The sequence below is a fragment of the Rhinoraja longicauda genome, chromosome 21 (assembly GCF_053455715.1).
Source record: "Rhinoraja longicauda isolate Sanriku21f chromosome 21, sRhiLon1.1, whole genome shotgun sequence".
Classification (NCBI taxonomy): domain Eukaryota; kingdom Metazoa; phylum Chordata; class Chondrichthyes; order Rajiformes; family Arhynchobatidae; genus Rhinoraja; species Rhinoraja longicauda.
In genome coordinates this window covers 26,579,288-26,593,907 of record NC_135973.1, presented here as the reverse complement: position 1 = coordinate 26,593,907, position 14,620 = coordinate 26,579,288, and the positions used below count along the sequence as shown (strand labels likewise).

The 14,620-nt window shown below is 38.1% G+C and overlaps 1 protein-coding gene across 5 annotated transcripts in view; it reads right to left on the bottom strand.

The window, feature by feature from the left end:
* Nucleotides 1-14,620, bottom strand: part of axin1 (axin 1) — a 399,614-nt gene that overhangs the window by 33,848 nt on the left and 351,146 nt on the right. For all 5 annotated transcript variants that reach the window (XM_078418159.1, XM_078418161.1, XM_078418160.1 and 2 more), the window contains one exon: nucleotides 2,754-2,850. In XM_078418159.1, coding sequence (XP_078274285.1) covers nucleotides 2,754-2,850 — 97 coding nt within the window. The remainder of the gene's footprint in view (nucleotides 1-2,753; nucleotides 2,851-14,620) is intronic.

Below are 14,620 nucleotides of genomic sequence, written 5' to 3'. Positions count from 1 at the left end.
TTGCCATGTGCCAATACACAAGCCTCTTAAATGCCACTATTGTTTCTGTCGCCATCACCACCTCTGGCAATGCGTTCCAAGCCCCCACCACCCTGCTTAACAAAACTTGCTGCGCACATCTATAAACTTTGCCCCTCTCACCTTAGAGCTATGCCGTGCAGTATTGGACATTTCCACTCTGGGGAAAAAAAGTTGCGACTGTTGATTCCATCTATGCCTCTCATAATTTTATATACTTCCATCAAGTCTACCCTCAGCCTCCAACGTTCAAAAGAAAAAAAGTCAATGCAACCTCTCCCTGTAGCTGAAATCCTCTAATCCAGGCAGCATTCCAGTAAACCACCTCTGTATCATCGCCAAAGCCTCCACATCTTTCCTGTAACCAGAACTGCACTCAATATTCCAAATGCAGCCTATAGAGCTGCATCATGACTTCCTGACTTTTGTACGCAATGCCCCAAGCAATGAAGGCAAACATACCATTTGTGTAGGAAGGAACTGCAGATACTGGTTTACACCTATTTTTGTATCTATCTTCAGCATACCATATGCCTTCTCTACCGCTATCTATTTGCATTGCCACCTTCAGGCGTGTATTGGCACATGGCAATGCAGGGAATAGAGGAGCATGGATCATGTGCAGACAGGAGAGATGATCAGCTAGGCATCGTGTTCTGCACATAGTGGGCCGAAAAACCTGTTCCTGTGCTGCACTGTTCTGTTTTCTAAGTTTTCTGATGTACCAACAGTGATCTATGAGCCTGGACTCCAAGATCCCTCTGCACATCAATGCTGTTTAGGGTCTTGCCATTAACTGTATACCCTCTTACATTCAGCCTCCCAAAGTGCAAGATCTCACGCTTGCTCAGGTTAAACTCCATCTGCCCATTGCCCATCCATATCCCACTATATCGTCTGACAGCCGTCACTTCAGATAAGTCTCATTAGGACTTGTCCACCTTAATGTTCTTCAAGAGCCTCAGCACCACCACCTCCTCAATCTCAAATTGCCTTAGATATCAGTGTTCTCCACATTGGCATTAATCAGTTCTTATTTGGCCATAGCACATTATTTAAAATAACACTGTCCTTTTGCAAATCCATCAATCTTTGCACAATTACTTTTTTTTTTAATTGTCCTATTATAACAACTTTAATAACAGCTTCAAGTGTTCCCAATAACAGGTAAGCTAACTAGCTTCCAGTTTCCTACTTTATTTTTCTTGATTAAAGTGAGATTTGCTATTATGCAATCCAAAACAACTTTTCCTAAATAAAGGGATTTCTGAATCTTTTTTTTTTTTTAATCACCTCAACTACCACTAACAAGTTCTTTTAACCCTTCATTGCAGAAATGGAAACTACATCTTCCATAAAAAATTGTATTAATGCTTGAAATTTAAACTTGACCCTACAGTAAAACGATATTAAAGGGCTCATCCATAAACATCACTAGGAAGATCATAATAGAAGTTAGTACTCACAATAGGGAAAAACAAATTTTCCTCAAAGCTTTTCTCCTGTTTACACAATTCTTTTATTAACCCTTTGTGATCCAAGCATGATAATCAGGAAATATTACCAGGTGGTATCCCAATTTATTAGCAAAACTGCTAATAAATTCCTGGAGGAACTCAGGTCAGTCCGCATCTGTGTAGATGATGTTTTGGGTCTGGTTCCTTCTTTAGATCGAAGAGAATCGATCCAAAGCGTCCAGTCTGAAGGGTCCCAACCCAAAATGTCACCTATCTATTCCCTCAAAAGATGGTGCCTGACTCACTAAGTTCTTCCAGCACTTTTTTTTGCTCAAGATTCTAGCATCTGCAATTCTCTGTGATCCCAATTTATTAGCTTACATTCAGTTTAATGTCTTACTGATTTGCATTTCATTAAAGTGATACACCACGAGATGCTTGGAAAATTGAATCACGTTGGCAAAACATGTTAAACTATGCTCTGGAATAAGTTCTAATAAATAGGGCCTTGAGGATATCTAAATCTCTTTCATGTGTTATTTAATTGACTTTTCGGCCATGATTTGTGTTGTTTACCAGGCACTACCTGGAAGCTTTTTGTCAGCAGGGTAATATTCCTATTGCTCTGTTAAAAGAATGAAAAGATAAAAGCTTAACATGAAAGAAATGCCTTAAGAGGCCTTACTCAAGGAGAATAACACTGAATATAATTTTCTTTTTGTTTAATGTAAGCAACTAATTGTGCTTAATATTGTAGAAAATGTGAGGTGTTAAGTTCAATCACAACTTGAGTGTACATTTTTGGCAAGAATGTGAACAAAACACTATCCTATAGATAAACAATTCACAATAGCAGCAAAATATAGAATTAGCTAATCTTTGTTCATGGCAATATACAAGCAGCTTTACAGCAAATACATATTTTCTCTGTAACAGCATTTAAATATTTCAACTGCCACATCAACTCTGATCTCCAGATGCTACCAGACCCAGAAAGTGTTTTAACATTTCCTTTGTGATTCATATTTTGAACATCTGTGCTCTTGGATTCTGCTTTTAGTGCACATAGTATTCACAACAGTGAAATGTAATAAAAAATGCAATTAAGTCATCGGTTATCTATGCAGTTTTAAAACAGATAGTAACTAAATATAAAGAAAGCAAAAAAAGCAATGAACAAGCATGTGCTTAAACCCAAGTGAAAATTTGTTTATTAAAACAGCCACACTGTTAAGTCTGCTTTCATCTTATCTATACGTTTACAGAAGAAATGTTTACCGGAATGTGAGGTAGTGGCACTCGTCCATTCGCTTTGGCACTTTCATGCATTTCCCGCCGATGTTGCTTTCGGATTCGATATGGGGGAATTCCATCTCTGTCCAAAAAAGGTGAAGTTAATTTCAGTAATCCATGAGATTTTAAGTTTTATAATTTTGCACTAATTTCAAATTTAACAGAATCATCATTAGGAGCCAAAGCAATAGCAAACATAAGCATCTTTGAGCAAAATATGTTGAAACATGTGTAATAGAAAGATGTTTTGCCTTGACAAAGTGAAACTAGAGTGAAAATTTCAGATGCATATTTCATTAATTGATGCATCAATTAATATGTGAAAGATAATGAAAAACAAAACCTTGTCAAAATTTTAAGTGTGCCCTCCACGACATTAGACTACAATTTTCACAAGCAATCTCCAGAACTTAACCAATGGAAAGCAACAATTGCAGCTGAAATAATAATACACTTGTGGATGTGGTATGATGATATTACATCCATGTCTATCTAATCTTTTCCCAGCTCTGCTGTGAACTGTCAAGTGTGCCGAGCTCTGAGAACTTGTATTGGAAAAAGTACTGTAGCTACAGTAACAATAGAGTAAAAGCAGCTGCCAAAAACTTTAAATTATGAAAAGACTAAAAATAATTAGTGGATGTCTGAAGCATAAACAAGCCATCAGTTTGCATTGTGCAGTTTGCTGTGTATCATCAATACAAAAAATCAACTTTGTAAAGAAGTTATGATTTGCAATTTACTGAATTACGGATACTCTATCTTTATATTTTGACATTAACCTTTTAAAGCATTGATAAATTACCTTCACCACATTCCTGATTTGTATAATCCTGCACACTCTCAATAACAAACTGGTCTATCTTTCTTCTGTTGAAATTAAAAAGCTAAATATAGAATTCTGGCAAGCCTATTTACCTGACAAGAGTGGCTACTTTCATTACAAAAAATTACTTGGGTAGTGAGACCAAAGTGACACTCGTTTTCTGTCATCCTCATTTGAAAAGTTTTTTTTCTTATACAATGGGAGACGTTTGCATGACAAATCTACCCTCTATTATTGTATGCTGCCTGATTAAGCAGACTAAATGTACAGTTACTTAACAGGACACTTGGAAGGTTACACTCTGTAGACCCAACCGAATTACAGAAAAGACCAATGGTATCAAAATACAAACTGAGAAAAAATACAAATCTGTACATATTCTAGTCAATACTCCATGAACATTGCTTTAATTGGAATTATTTTCATCTACACAGTATACTGAAAAAAGAAAGAGGCATTAAACAAAAACAGTACCTCAGGCTAAAATGTTGTGCTCTTAAGTTTGCTGACAACATGCATCACAACAAAAAAAAACTATGTACAATGCCAGCAGCTTCCACTGGAATTGCTGGCATTAAGCAGTTTAAAGTCCTAGACTCCCTCGCATTCCCTATCAAATGCGGAAACATGGGATTTAGACAGGTTTGAAAGGCCAAACCTGTCAGTTTGCTCCACTGCTGAATTCTCCAGTCATGGAGGCACAGGGAAGGATATGAATAAAACTTACTTCACATCCTGCATGACACAAGATTCTAGACACTATCCATTTCAATAAGGATGGTGGGGAAAAATACATTTTTCTTTATTGCTTAGTGTATTTTCAGTTAAATTACATTAATTAGTTTATCGCTAAATGAGAGATGCGATAACAGCTTTGACAGAAGGCAAAATCCAAGACTAGTTTTGCCTTCTGACAAAGACTGTCAGGTCATTGTGGGGTGTGGCAGCTTCACGGTAAGATTTAGTGGATGTGGAGGGAAATGGACAGCGATTTCAGACCTGGGGACAGCAAGATGTGGCCCAATAAACAAAGGCATGAAAAGAAACTAAACAAGTGTCACTTTCACAAACCATTAATACTCCTTCAGAATCTGTATTGCTCAGAAGGGAATCTCAGTCTAATACACAGCTATCTCACGATTAGTAACAATGTAGAGATGTAGTGGCAAAATTATGATTCTTATTACCTTGTATTCCCAGGGTACAACAATGTGTGGGTACCAGGTAGAGCATTGGGAAGTTACTTTATTTTAAAAAGCATTTACCAACCCCACCCCCAAAGGGAAAACATGCTTTTGTTCACATCATGGCAAATGACTGATAATGGCCTCTAATCTATTCAGTCTCAAACACATGTTCCGTCTTGCTGTGCTGGCTTTGAAGTTCCCTTGGCTCGATTCCCTGGTGCCACCTCTGAACTTGAAAGGTTTGACTTTTTTTTAACGTTATTTGCCAACTCATCCATTAGCAGCAAGTTCAAACAAAGATCACATTCTGATTCATAAATTTTATCTTGGCCCTCCTCTTCAATGAAGAACGGCATTAATATTTTAGTTTGAGTGTGTTTGGGGTCACACTCTTGATTAAAGAATGGAGTGTTAAGATGAACATAGATCAAGAAATATAAATAAATGTATAATAATTTATTAGTAACAAAGCTGAGGTTTGAGAAAATTCATAGAAAGGATCCATCTTAAATTCTGCTTTATAAAAGATTTTCTATTCAATTTTGAATTGTCAGCCAAATAAAAAAATGTTTGATAACATAAAGTATACAGGATGAATACAGATTATCTGAACAGTTGAAAGGATTTGAAAAATGCATCTCAATAATTACAGGTGGCTTTAAGTTATCCTTTTCCTTCCTTATGTGCAATATCAAATTCAAAATTTTCTGAATTTCTACTAATTCTAGTATTTCTACTAACATAGTTGCTGCAGAACTCAAGCTTTAAAGAATGGCCAACATTAACTGCCTTTGTATTACAGTCTTGCATGCACGACAAACTACTGAAGTCTAGTCATTACAAATTGGGCTTGCAGCTTCAACCCCAAACTAGGAAAGTGCATCAAAAGTAAAACAAATTATCCATGGCAATTGATTACAAGTCAGAACAATGATATAATCAATAAAATGCAATTGCAGTATGGAGTGCAACTCAATTCCCATGAGCAGTTGAAATTTAAAGATGTAACATTAGGTTTCAATATTATGCTGATATTAATATTTTGAAATAAGAGATATTGCCCAGAGTTGGTAATTCAGAAAACTGCCATAAATCATGTAAATCATGATAAATCTATATTAAGGATAGATTCAAGTATTCTGCTTTTGCATTCTCAACCCCAAACTCCTGCCTCATCTATATACTAAAACTCTTGTTTGTTTGTTCCTGAACTGCAGCCAAAACAGTACACGATAGCATGATAATTTTAGGCCCACCTTACTCACCCGTTGTCCCTTTGGTGCTAATGGAAGAAGTTTCATTGAAATCGGTGTTATATTTTTAAAGTTTAATCTATCTCTTAGGGAGGGATGGGGGGGAGAGGGAGGATAAGGGGGGCTAAGGGGGATGGAGTGGGGGGGGAGGGGAGGAGGGAGGGAGAGGGTAGGGGAGAGGGGGGAGGAGGAGGAGGGGGGGAGGAGGAGGAGGGGGGGAGGAGTGGGAGGGGTGTAGGGGGAGGGGGAGGAGGAGGAGGGGTGTAGGGGGGAGGGGGAGGGGGGAGGGGGAGAAGAGGGTGCTGCACCAATGCAGGAGAGGTTTGGGTCCCAACTTGGTCTAGTTCTAGATAAATTTCTATCAGCGATTATGCCATTTAATAATCTTCTTTAAACTCTTGGAACCTTCAAAGTGGAAATGAATCAGAAATTTAAAATGCAACCTGTTATGGTCTGGAGGGTCCTGACCCAAAATGTCACCTATCCACATTTGCCAGAGATGCTGCCTGACCCACCAAGTTGCTCGAGTGTTTTGTGCCCATCTTTGGTACAAACCAGCATTTGCAGTTCTTTTTTATTACATTATACTATGGTGTTCTTCTCTTTAAAATGAGTCAATGTAGCAAATCTGGGCTCTGCAAAGGCTTCTGTCATGCACATCTTCCTCCAACTCCTAGTGCCATTCCTCAGCTGGATCAATCCATTTTATCTTCATTCTCCTTTCCCCTTCTACTTATTTCTGTTACTTACTCTGTTATTTTGGAAGAGTTCATTTTCAAAAAGTCAGATAAACCCATCCATTTATTCTTCCCTCAGTTATGAGGGAGAGTTTATGACTTGAAATGTTTACTGGTTTCTCTTTCCACAGATCCTGGTTTATTGATTAAGGTCTTTCAGTATTGTCCATTTTTGATTCAGATTCCAGCATCTCTGCTGTTTTGTTTTCCATTAATAATGTCCATATTTAGATTTATTCATTGCTGCCCTGAATACATCTATTTCGCACATTGGTTGTTTTCATCATGCCACAGATCCATTGGGCATGCTCATCTGTGTTATGTTCAGTTTCCTTTGATTTTTCTGACCTATATCTCTGGTTTAATATATAGTGCTAGTCACGTTTTCCATCCCTTTGAATATTAAACATTAATTTGATGTTGTAGAATCTTCGCATTGCTTTATTGCCACATGTACAGAGATAGTGAAAAGCGTTGTTTTGCGTTCTATCCACGAGTACATCAAATTAGTGCAAGGAGAAAATAAAACAGCATAGAATACAGCTGTAGAAAAAGTGCAGGTAAAAAAGTTCAAGGGCTATACTGAGGTAGATTGGAAAAATCAGCATTCATCCTTAGCATACAAGAGGTCAGTTCAACAGTCTGAGATCAGTGGGGAAGAAGCGCTTGCTAAATCAGGTGATAAATACTTGAGCTTTTGTATCTTCTGGCTGGTGGGAAAGGGGAGAGGAGAGAATGACCAGTGTTTCAGTCCTTGATTGTGTTGGCTGCTTTCATGAGGCAGCGTTAAGTAAAGATGGAGTTGATTGGTTAGTTGGGATGAGGAGGGTACACGTGGGTTATTCTTTTGTCTGAGTAGCTGCAGATTCTCCTGCAAGACTGAGTGGCACAGTTGAAAGATTGTACTTGAAACTCAAAGCTACTCTCTCACATGGATGTTGATCAACTGATCTTACATTTCTAACATTTGCTGCTGATTTCAGAAAGCAAAAGCATTTTTTTCCCTTATGGGGAAACAAATGCCACCAGGAAGAGGAAAAAAACGACTAGAAAATTTTAGAGGAAATGGAAGTCACAAATAAATGTGGTCCTCCTTTTTTCACCTTTGATTTTTCATTGATTTTAAGTTTGTTCTCCAAAACCACCTCCACTGAACATGTTTTTACAAATACAATGCACTTTATGTTAAGTTAAAATTATTTTCTGTTCAAGGATTATCAAGAATTTTAAATATTCTATAATTAAATTGATGAAATTTCTTATTTGCATAACCGTTCCCATGTTGAGTCATCATCCAAGAGCAGGGAAACAAGCCTTCCACCCAACTCATCGATGCTGACCAAAATACCCATCTATGCCAATGCCAAACTATAGAGTAGAGATGACAAGGCGAGTTAAGTGCTAACAAAGGAAAAGAGAAAATGTTGGAATATCACATTTTCAGAAAACCATCCTCATGGTCCCCAAATAGATTAGTTTGGATAATTTCATCCAAATATAAAACAATATAATTACAAGAACTTTAAGCATGCTGCACTTAATTCTTAACTGACAGGAATTAAAGCCATTCCTTTCTTTCAGTAATACTTTCCAATTCCAAAACTGAGAATTCAGCAAAATTGTCCACAATCTTTTGTATTAATGGCTTTACTCCAGTCTAAAGCCCTGGCATTAAAATCAATTACATCAATCAATGCCTTCCTTGCCAGTCAGCCAGCAACTCTCCCAGGAAACACTCAAACCACAGATAAGCTTCTTCAAAGTATTTTACAGTTCACTGAATGAACACAACGAAGGAACATCAAACTTCCTTTTTTTTTTGGTGTAAACCTCCACCTAGAACGCTAAGAGCCATGTGTAATGAATCTTTTTCCATCTCTTGCTTTTATCCGCTCATTACATAGGCCCTATTCCCCTTAATCTCCATATAAAAAAGAACCAAAGCTCCCCGCAGATCCAGACATGCTGTGCCCCAGTCTGTGAAGAATCCCAAACTAATTTTATGCTGGATTCTGCTTCAAATATTAACCCTAGAGTGCTGGCAGCACAGAGATTCATCCATCTTAAAATAAAAATGCAGTAAGTATTCATTCAAATTTAGTTTAGAAAATACGTAATCTTGATGGTTACTATTATTGTTTTTAAGTGATTGTGAATTTCTTGTCATGGCATGAAATTTCATGCAGCATTCCTGTTGATAAGCCAATTCAAAAGTAATGGGCTGGGTTTTAAGTATTTAGTATATTCAAAGCTGCAAGATAAATTTTCAATTGAGAGGTATCAATGGTTTTGGGGATTGAACAGAAATGTGTTGAGGCCAAAAATCAGATCAGCCATGATCTAATTAAATGGCTGAGTTAGCACGAGTTTTTACAACCCCAGTGAAATGAGAAATCAGGTAGCTTCCCTGCTTCTGCAGAAACCTTGCCAGAGTCATATTTCATTGAGTGATCTAGCACCAACAAATACGATAGGCTCTAACATTGACTAATTATTAACTAGTCTGATAAGGTCTTGTCCATTAATAATAGTGTGCAAGTCTTTTTCACCACCAAACACCCCAATAGCAAAATCTAATTTTTAAAAGCATCTTTTCCCATATTTAATTTAGTGTCTTTCGCAACATACACATTATTTTTATTTTCTTATTTTTAAATAAATTAAATAACCAAACATGCACATCCAGGTTCAGACATCATGGTTATTAATATTCTTTGATCTAGTTGGCTGAACAAGACATGCAGTCACTTGGCTATTCTCTCAGATCCCACATTCCCAGAAGAGATTGCCATCCCCTGTAAGGTGTCAATAACAGTAGCTGATCAAAAAGGTTATTTGTATTAAGTTCACCTGCAAGTATAAATGAAATGTTTTTTCTATACCTTTGATAAGGTACCACACAGGAGATTGGTGGGCAAAATTAGAGCACATGGTATTGGGGGTAGGGTACTGACATGGATAGAGAATTGGTTGGCCGACAGGAAACAAAGAGTAGGAATAAACAGGTCCTTTTCAGAATGGCAGGCAGTAGCGAGTGGAGTGCCGCAAGGCTCGATGCTGGGGCCACAACTATTTACAATATATATTAATGATTTGGATGATGGAATTAGAAGTAACACTAGCAAGGTTGCAGATGACAAAGCTGGGTGGCAGTGTGAACTGCAAAGAGGATGTTAGGAGGTTGCAAGATGACTTGGACAGGTTGAGTGAGTGGGCAAATGCATGGCAGATGCAGTATAATAATGTAGATAAATGTGAGGTTATCCACTTTAGTGGCAAAAACAAGGAGATTATTATCTCAATGGTGTTAGATTAGGTAAAGGGGTAGTGCAATGAGACCTGGGTGACCTTGTACACCAGTCACTGAAAGTAAGCGTGTAGGTACAGCAGGCAGTGAAGAAAGCTAATGGCATGTTGGCCTTCATAACGTAACAAGAGTATTTGCGTGTAGGAGTAAAGAGGTCCTTCTGCAGTCTTATAGGGCCCTGGTGAGACCACATCTGCATACTGTGTGCAGTTTATGTCTCCTAATTTGAGAAAGGACATCCTTGCTATTGAGGCAGTGCGGTGTAGTTAATCAAGGTTAATCCCTGGGATGGCGGGACTGTCATACGAGGAAAGACTGGGCTTGTAATTACTGGGGTTTAGAAGGATGAGAGGGGAACTTAGAGACGTATAAAAAATATGAAAGGCCTGGACAAGCTAGATGCAAGAAAAATGTTCCCAATGTTGGGGGGAGTCCAGAACCAGGGGCTACAGACTAAGAATAAAAGGGAGGCCATTTAAAACTGAGGTGAGAAGAAACTTTGTCACCCAGAGAGTTGTGAATTTGTGGAATTCTCTGCTACAGAAGGCAGTGGAGGCCAGTACATTGGATGAATTTAAAAGAGAGTTAGATAGAGTTCTAGGGGCTAGTGGAATCAAGGGATATGGGGAAAATGCAGGCACAGGTTATTGATTGAGGATTATCAGCCATGATCACAATAAATGACGGTGCTGGCTCGAAGGGCCAAATGGCCTCCTCCTGCACCTATTTTCTATGTTTCTATGTTTATATCAATGATTGCAAAATCCACCCCATTCGACCATTCAATGCTCAATAGATGCATAATGAATTAAGTAGCTGTGTGCAAATTCGAATGGATGACCTTTAATAGTTGGAAACGAAATAAACCCAAGTTTAAAAATAGACAAAGATTAGTTTTTGCTTGGTTAAAAAACTGTTCAAATTGAAACAGTTCGTCAGGTTCCTGAGCATGATTGATGTCTGCTTGTGCTCATTGAGATTTGCAACAGAGCACTTTAAGATAGCTTTTTGATTTTCATTTATGTTTGCACACTGATTTTTAAATACATGACAAATGGATCCTTCATGGTATTGCCTGTGATAAAGGAATAATTTTAGACTAATAAATTTCACATCTTTTCCTAATGTAGATGAAACACATGCAAATATGTATTCCCCCTCCTCCAGAGAGTTACTGCGTCTTTTACATATCAGTCTTAACACCAGTGGGTATGTTTGCATGTGCAGTAATTTGAATGCGTAAACATTATGATTTATTGATGCAAATTGTCATGCCTGGTCTTTTCGAATGAAAGGCTAGAGGAAGATTTCTTGAACTTTGGCATCTAAAAGCTCTTAACAAATATATATTCTCCTTCCTACTCCACCAACAAAATCATGAGCCTACACCCTGTTTTGTCACACCATATTCTTAAATTTTTTGATATTAATTATTTATTCTCATCGCTAATCCGCAACCTTTGATCCTTTGCAACAAAAATTCAGCCCTTTGAAAACCATCATGCTATGGAACAGAGCTTTTAGCTTCTTTACAATTTTTTTAAAGCCTGTTTAGCTTTAGATGGAAATCGGGAAAGGGAGATCATGCAAGGAGCAAGGGTGTGGAAACCTTAAGAACCCCACTAACCATCCACTAGGACTGCTGAAACATTCACCACAAGATAAACTGAAGGTAATTTTGAGATTTCCAGCAAATCTATTCAGAAAAATATTTCTGTGAGCAGACGGAGGTGATATAGAGAACTTGAAGAAACTCAACATTGTCTCAAAGTAGCATCCAGGACACCAAGGGTCTAATTGAATGTGTTCAGGCAGTGGACTGAAAATGCATTTGTTCAGATCCTTGGCATTTAAGTTGAAGACAGTCTCACAGCCAGATTCAATGGAAACAATAGAGAACTTCCAACATTACAAAGCAAAGTCTTCATATCCCATCAAGCAAGCAAATGCAATTTCACTGAAGGTTCAGGAATCAGGTGAACACATAAAAGTTGCTCCGAGGGCAGATTTTTAAATTTAAAGTACATTTATCTTGAGGGAGGTCTCAAGCACTAGCACCTTCAGTTTGTAGGTTCCCTTTAAATATTGTGACTGCAAACACGTCAGAGGTCAGAGTAGAAACAAGGAACTGCAGATGCTGGTTTACAAAAAGGTGCTGGAATAACTCAGCAGGTCAGGCAGCATCCCTAGCAAACATGCACATGTGATGTTTTGGCAGGGTCCCCTCAGATAGATTGTGGTGTGGGGGGAGGGGGGGGGTTGGAAAGAGGAGAAAACTGTCAGAGAGGTGGTGGTGGCCATATTAGGTACAGTGGATACAGTGGAAGTTAGAGGGGTGTACATGAACCTCTACCTCAGCTGGAAGTACTGCTGGGGTCCCTGGATGGAGGTGAGGGAGGAGGTATAGGATCATGTGTTACATCTGCAGTTGCAGGGGAAAATAACTGGGGAGAGGGTGGTTTGGGTGGGAAGGGATGAATGAACCATAAAGTTACAGAGAATGGTCTCTATTAAAGGCAGAAAGGGGTGGGTATGGGAAGAAATGATGGCAGTAGGATCTTGTTGGAGGTGACAGAAATTTTGTACAATGTGTTGGATGTAGAGGCTGGTGGGGGTGAAAGGTGAGAAACAGGGGAACTCTTATCCTTGTTCAGTCTAGGGGGAGGGGGAGGGGTAGGGGGAGCAAGAACAGAACCATGGGATACAGAGGAGACAGAGCTGAGGGATCTATCAATGACATCAGGGGGATCCACATGGACCTACCAAACAAAAGATATAAGAAAGCAGGGATTGTGTCAACTAATGGAGCCCCTGACATCCCAAAACCTTCCAGCAATCTACAAGGTACAGGTCAAGAGTGATATATACTATTTTCACTTGAATGATGAGCACAGCTTCAACACAAGCCACTCCACAATGACAAAGCATCCATTGCCTTGAATGTTAATTTCTCTCACCACTAACATCCCACAGTTGCAGTCAGCCATCAAAATGCAGTTTCACATGGTCTACTCCAATAGTACCATACAAATTCACAACCTCCAATATCAACATTTTCCCCCTTCCAACAAATCATCCTTTCGTGCTTTACTACATTCAGACACACATTTAATCATTTAATCAGGTGACATTTAATCAGGTGACAATCTGTGATTCTTTAATTAATTAAAAATGCTCATCAAGCACCATGAGACAATTGCCAAATGTCAAATGCCCTTGACAAAACATTGGCATTTGCAGAATACTACCTGCTGTAAAATATATTGTTAGCCAAGACAATATAACCGTTTTGTCAGTCATAAATTCTTTGTTATTTCTTATCTACCTTCTTTCTGCTCATCTATTAAATCACAACTAGATTACCCACAGAAATGGGAGCTCTCCCCATTCTGATAATTCTATCTTTTGGAGCCACAATTAATTTTTGCCTTCATCCAAAGCTGTGGTCCTTTAGCAGCATTATCCAAAGATATGTGTTCAAAGCAACAGTCATCCCCAGCTGCGTCCTCTTGCTCCACACTATCTACACTAATATTACTACCAATTAAACTGGAAAGATCATTTGCAACCTCCACTGCCAGAGGCATAGAATCCATCCTTCTGCTTGACCAATCTCTCAACTTCAATGCTTACATTTGCACCTTACTTGATCTTCAGCCGAGTTTGACGTCACATCCTTTACAACAGAAAGACCATCTGTTTGAGCTTCAACAGAAGGCAAAGATGAGAGTAAAACTCAATCTCGCGTCAAAATTGTTGCATTTATATTTTATGATAATCAAAAGCATTTAAAACATAACATGTTCATTTTAAAGGTAAATGTTTAAATATTCTTAAACTAAAAGCACCCCTAGAAATAATTTAAAATATTAAACTAAATAATTAACATAATGTTTTTGCAGCTTAATCTGCAGGCTGACTTTCAATTTTAATCAACATTGCACACTTATATTATGGGTGTGCATGCAAGTTTAAATGGCTGAAAGCTGGCAATTCAAATTAGACCAGGGATCACACCCATGAAGACCTGGCCTGTTAGCCAGACTTTGTCTTTCCTAACTCAATTACAAGTGCTAGGAAGAATTGGAAACAATATTTTCTCCAGGACAACAAATGTAGCTCATAACATCTGCAATAACTATGTCTGTTGATAGACTACATATTTCTCTGAGGATTACATATTTCTCTGTGAGGAGTATTAAAATTAACAAACAAGCACATTCACAGAGGAACCCAAAACTCGGAGAATGATTGATACAAACTTGCTAGTTTCTTTTACTTTGGAAATTATAAGCATTTGTAATCAAATAAAGATTTCTAAAAGTCCAATGTTAAACTGTAATGATTTAACTTGTACAAGTCATAACCTGAGCTTCACCAGGAACAAACATACTTTGATATTATTAATGCACTATATCTTTTACATTAGCCAATGAAGCAGTCATACCCAAGAACAGCATTGATCAATAATGATTTTTTAACCAGTTATTAGACTATTAACACAAACTATTTGTGACCACTTTCATTTATCATCAATTTTCT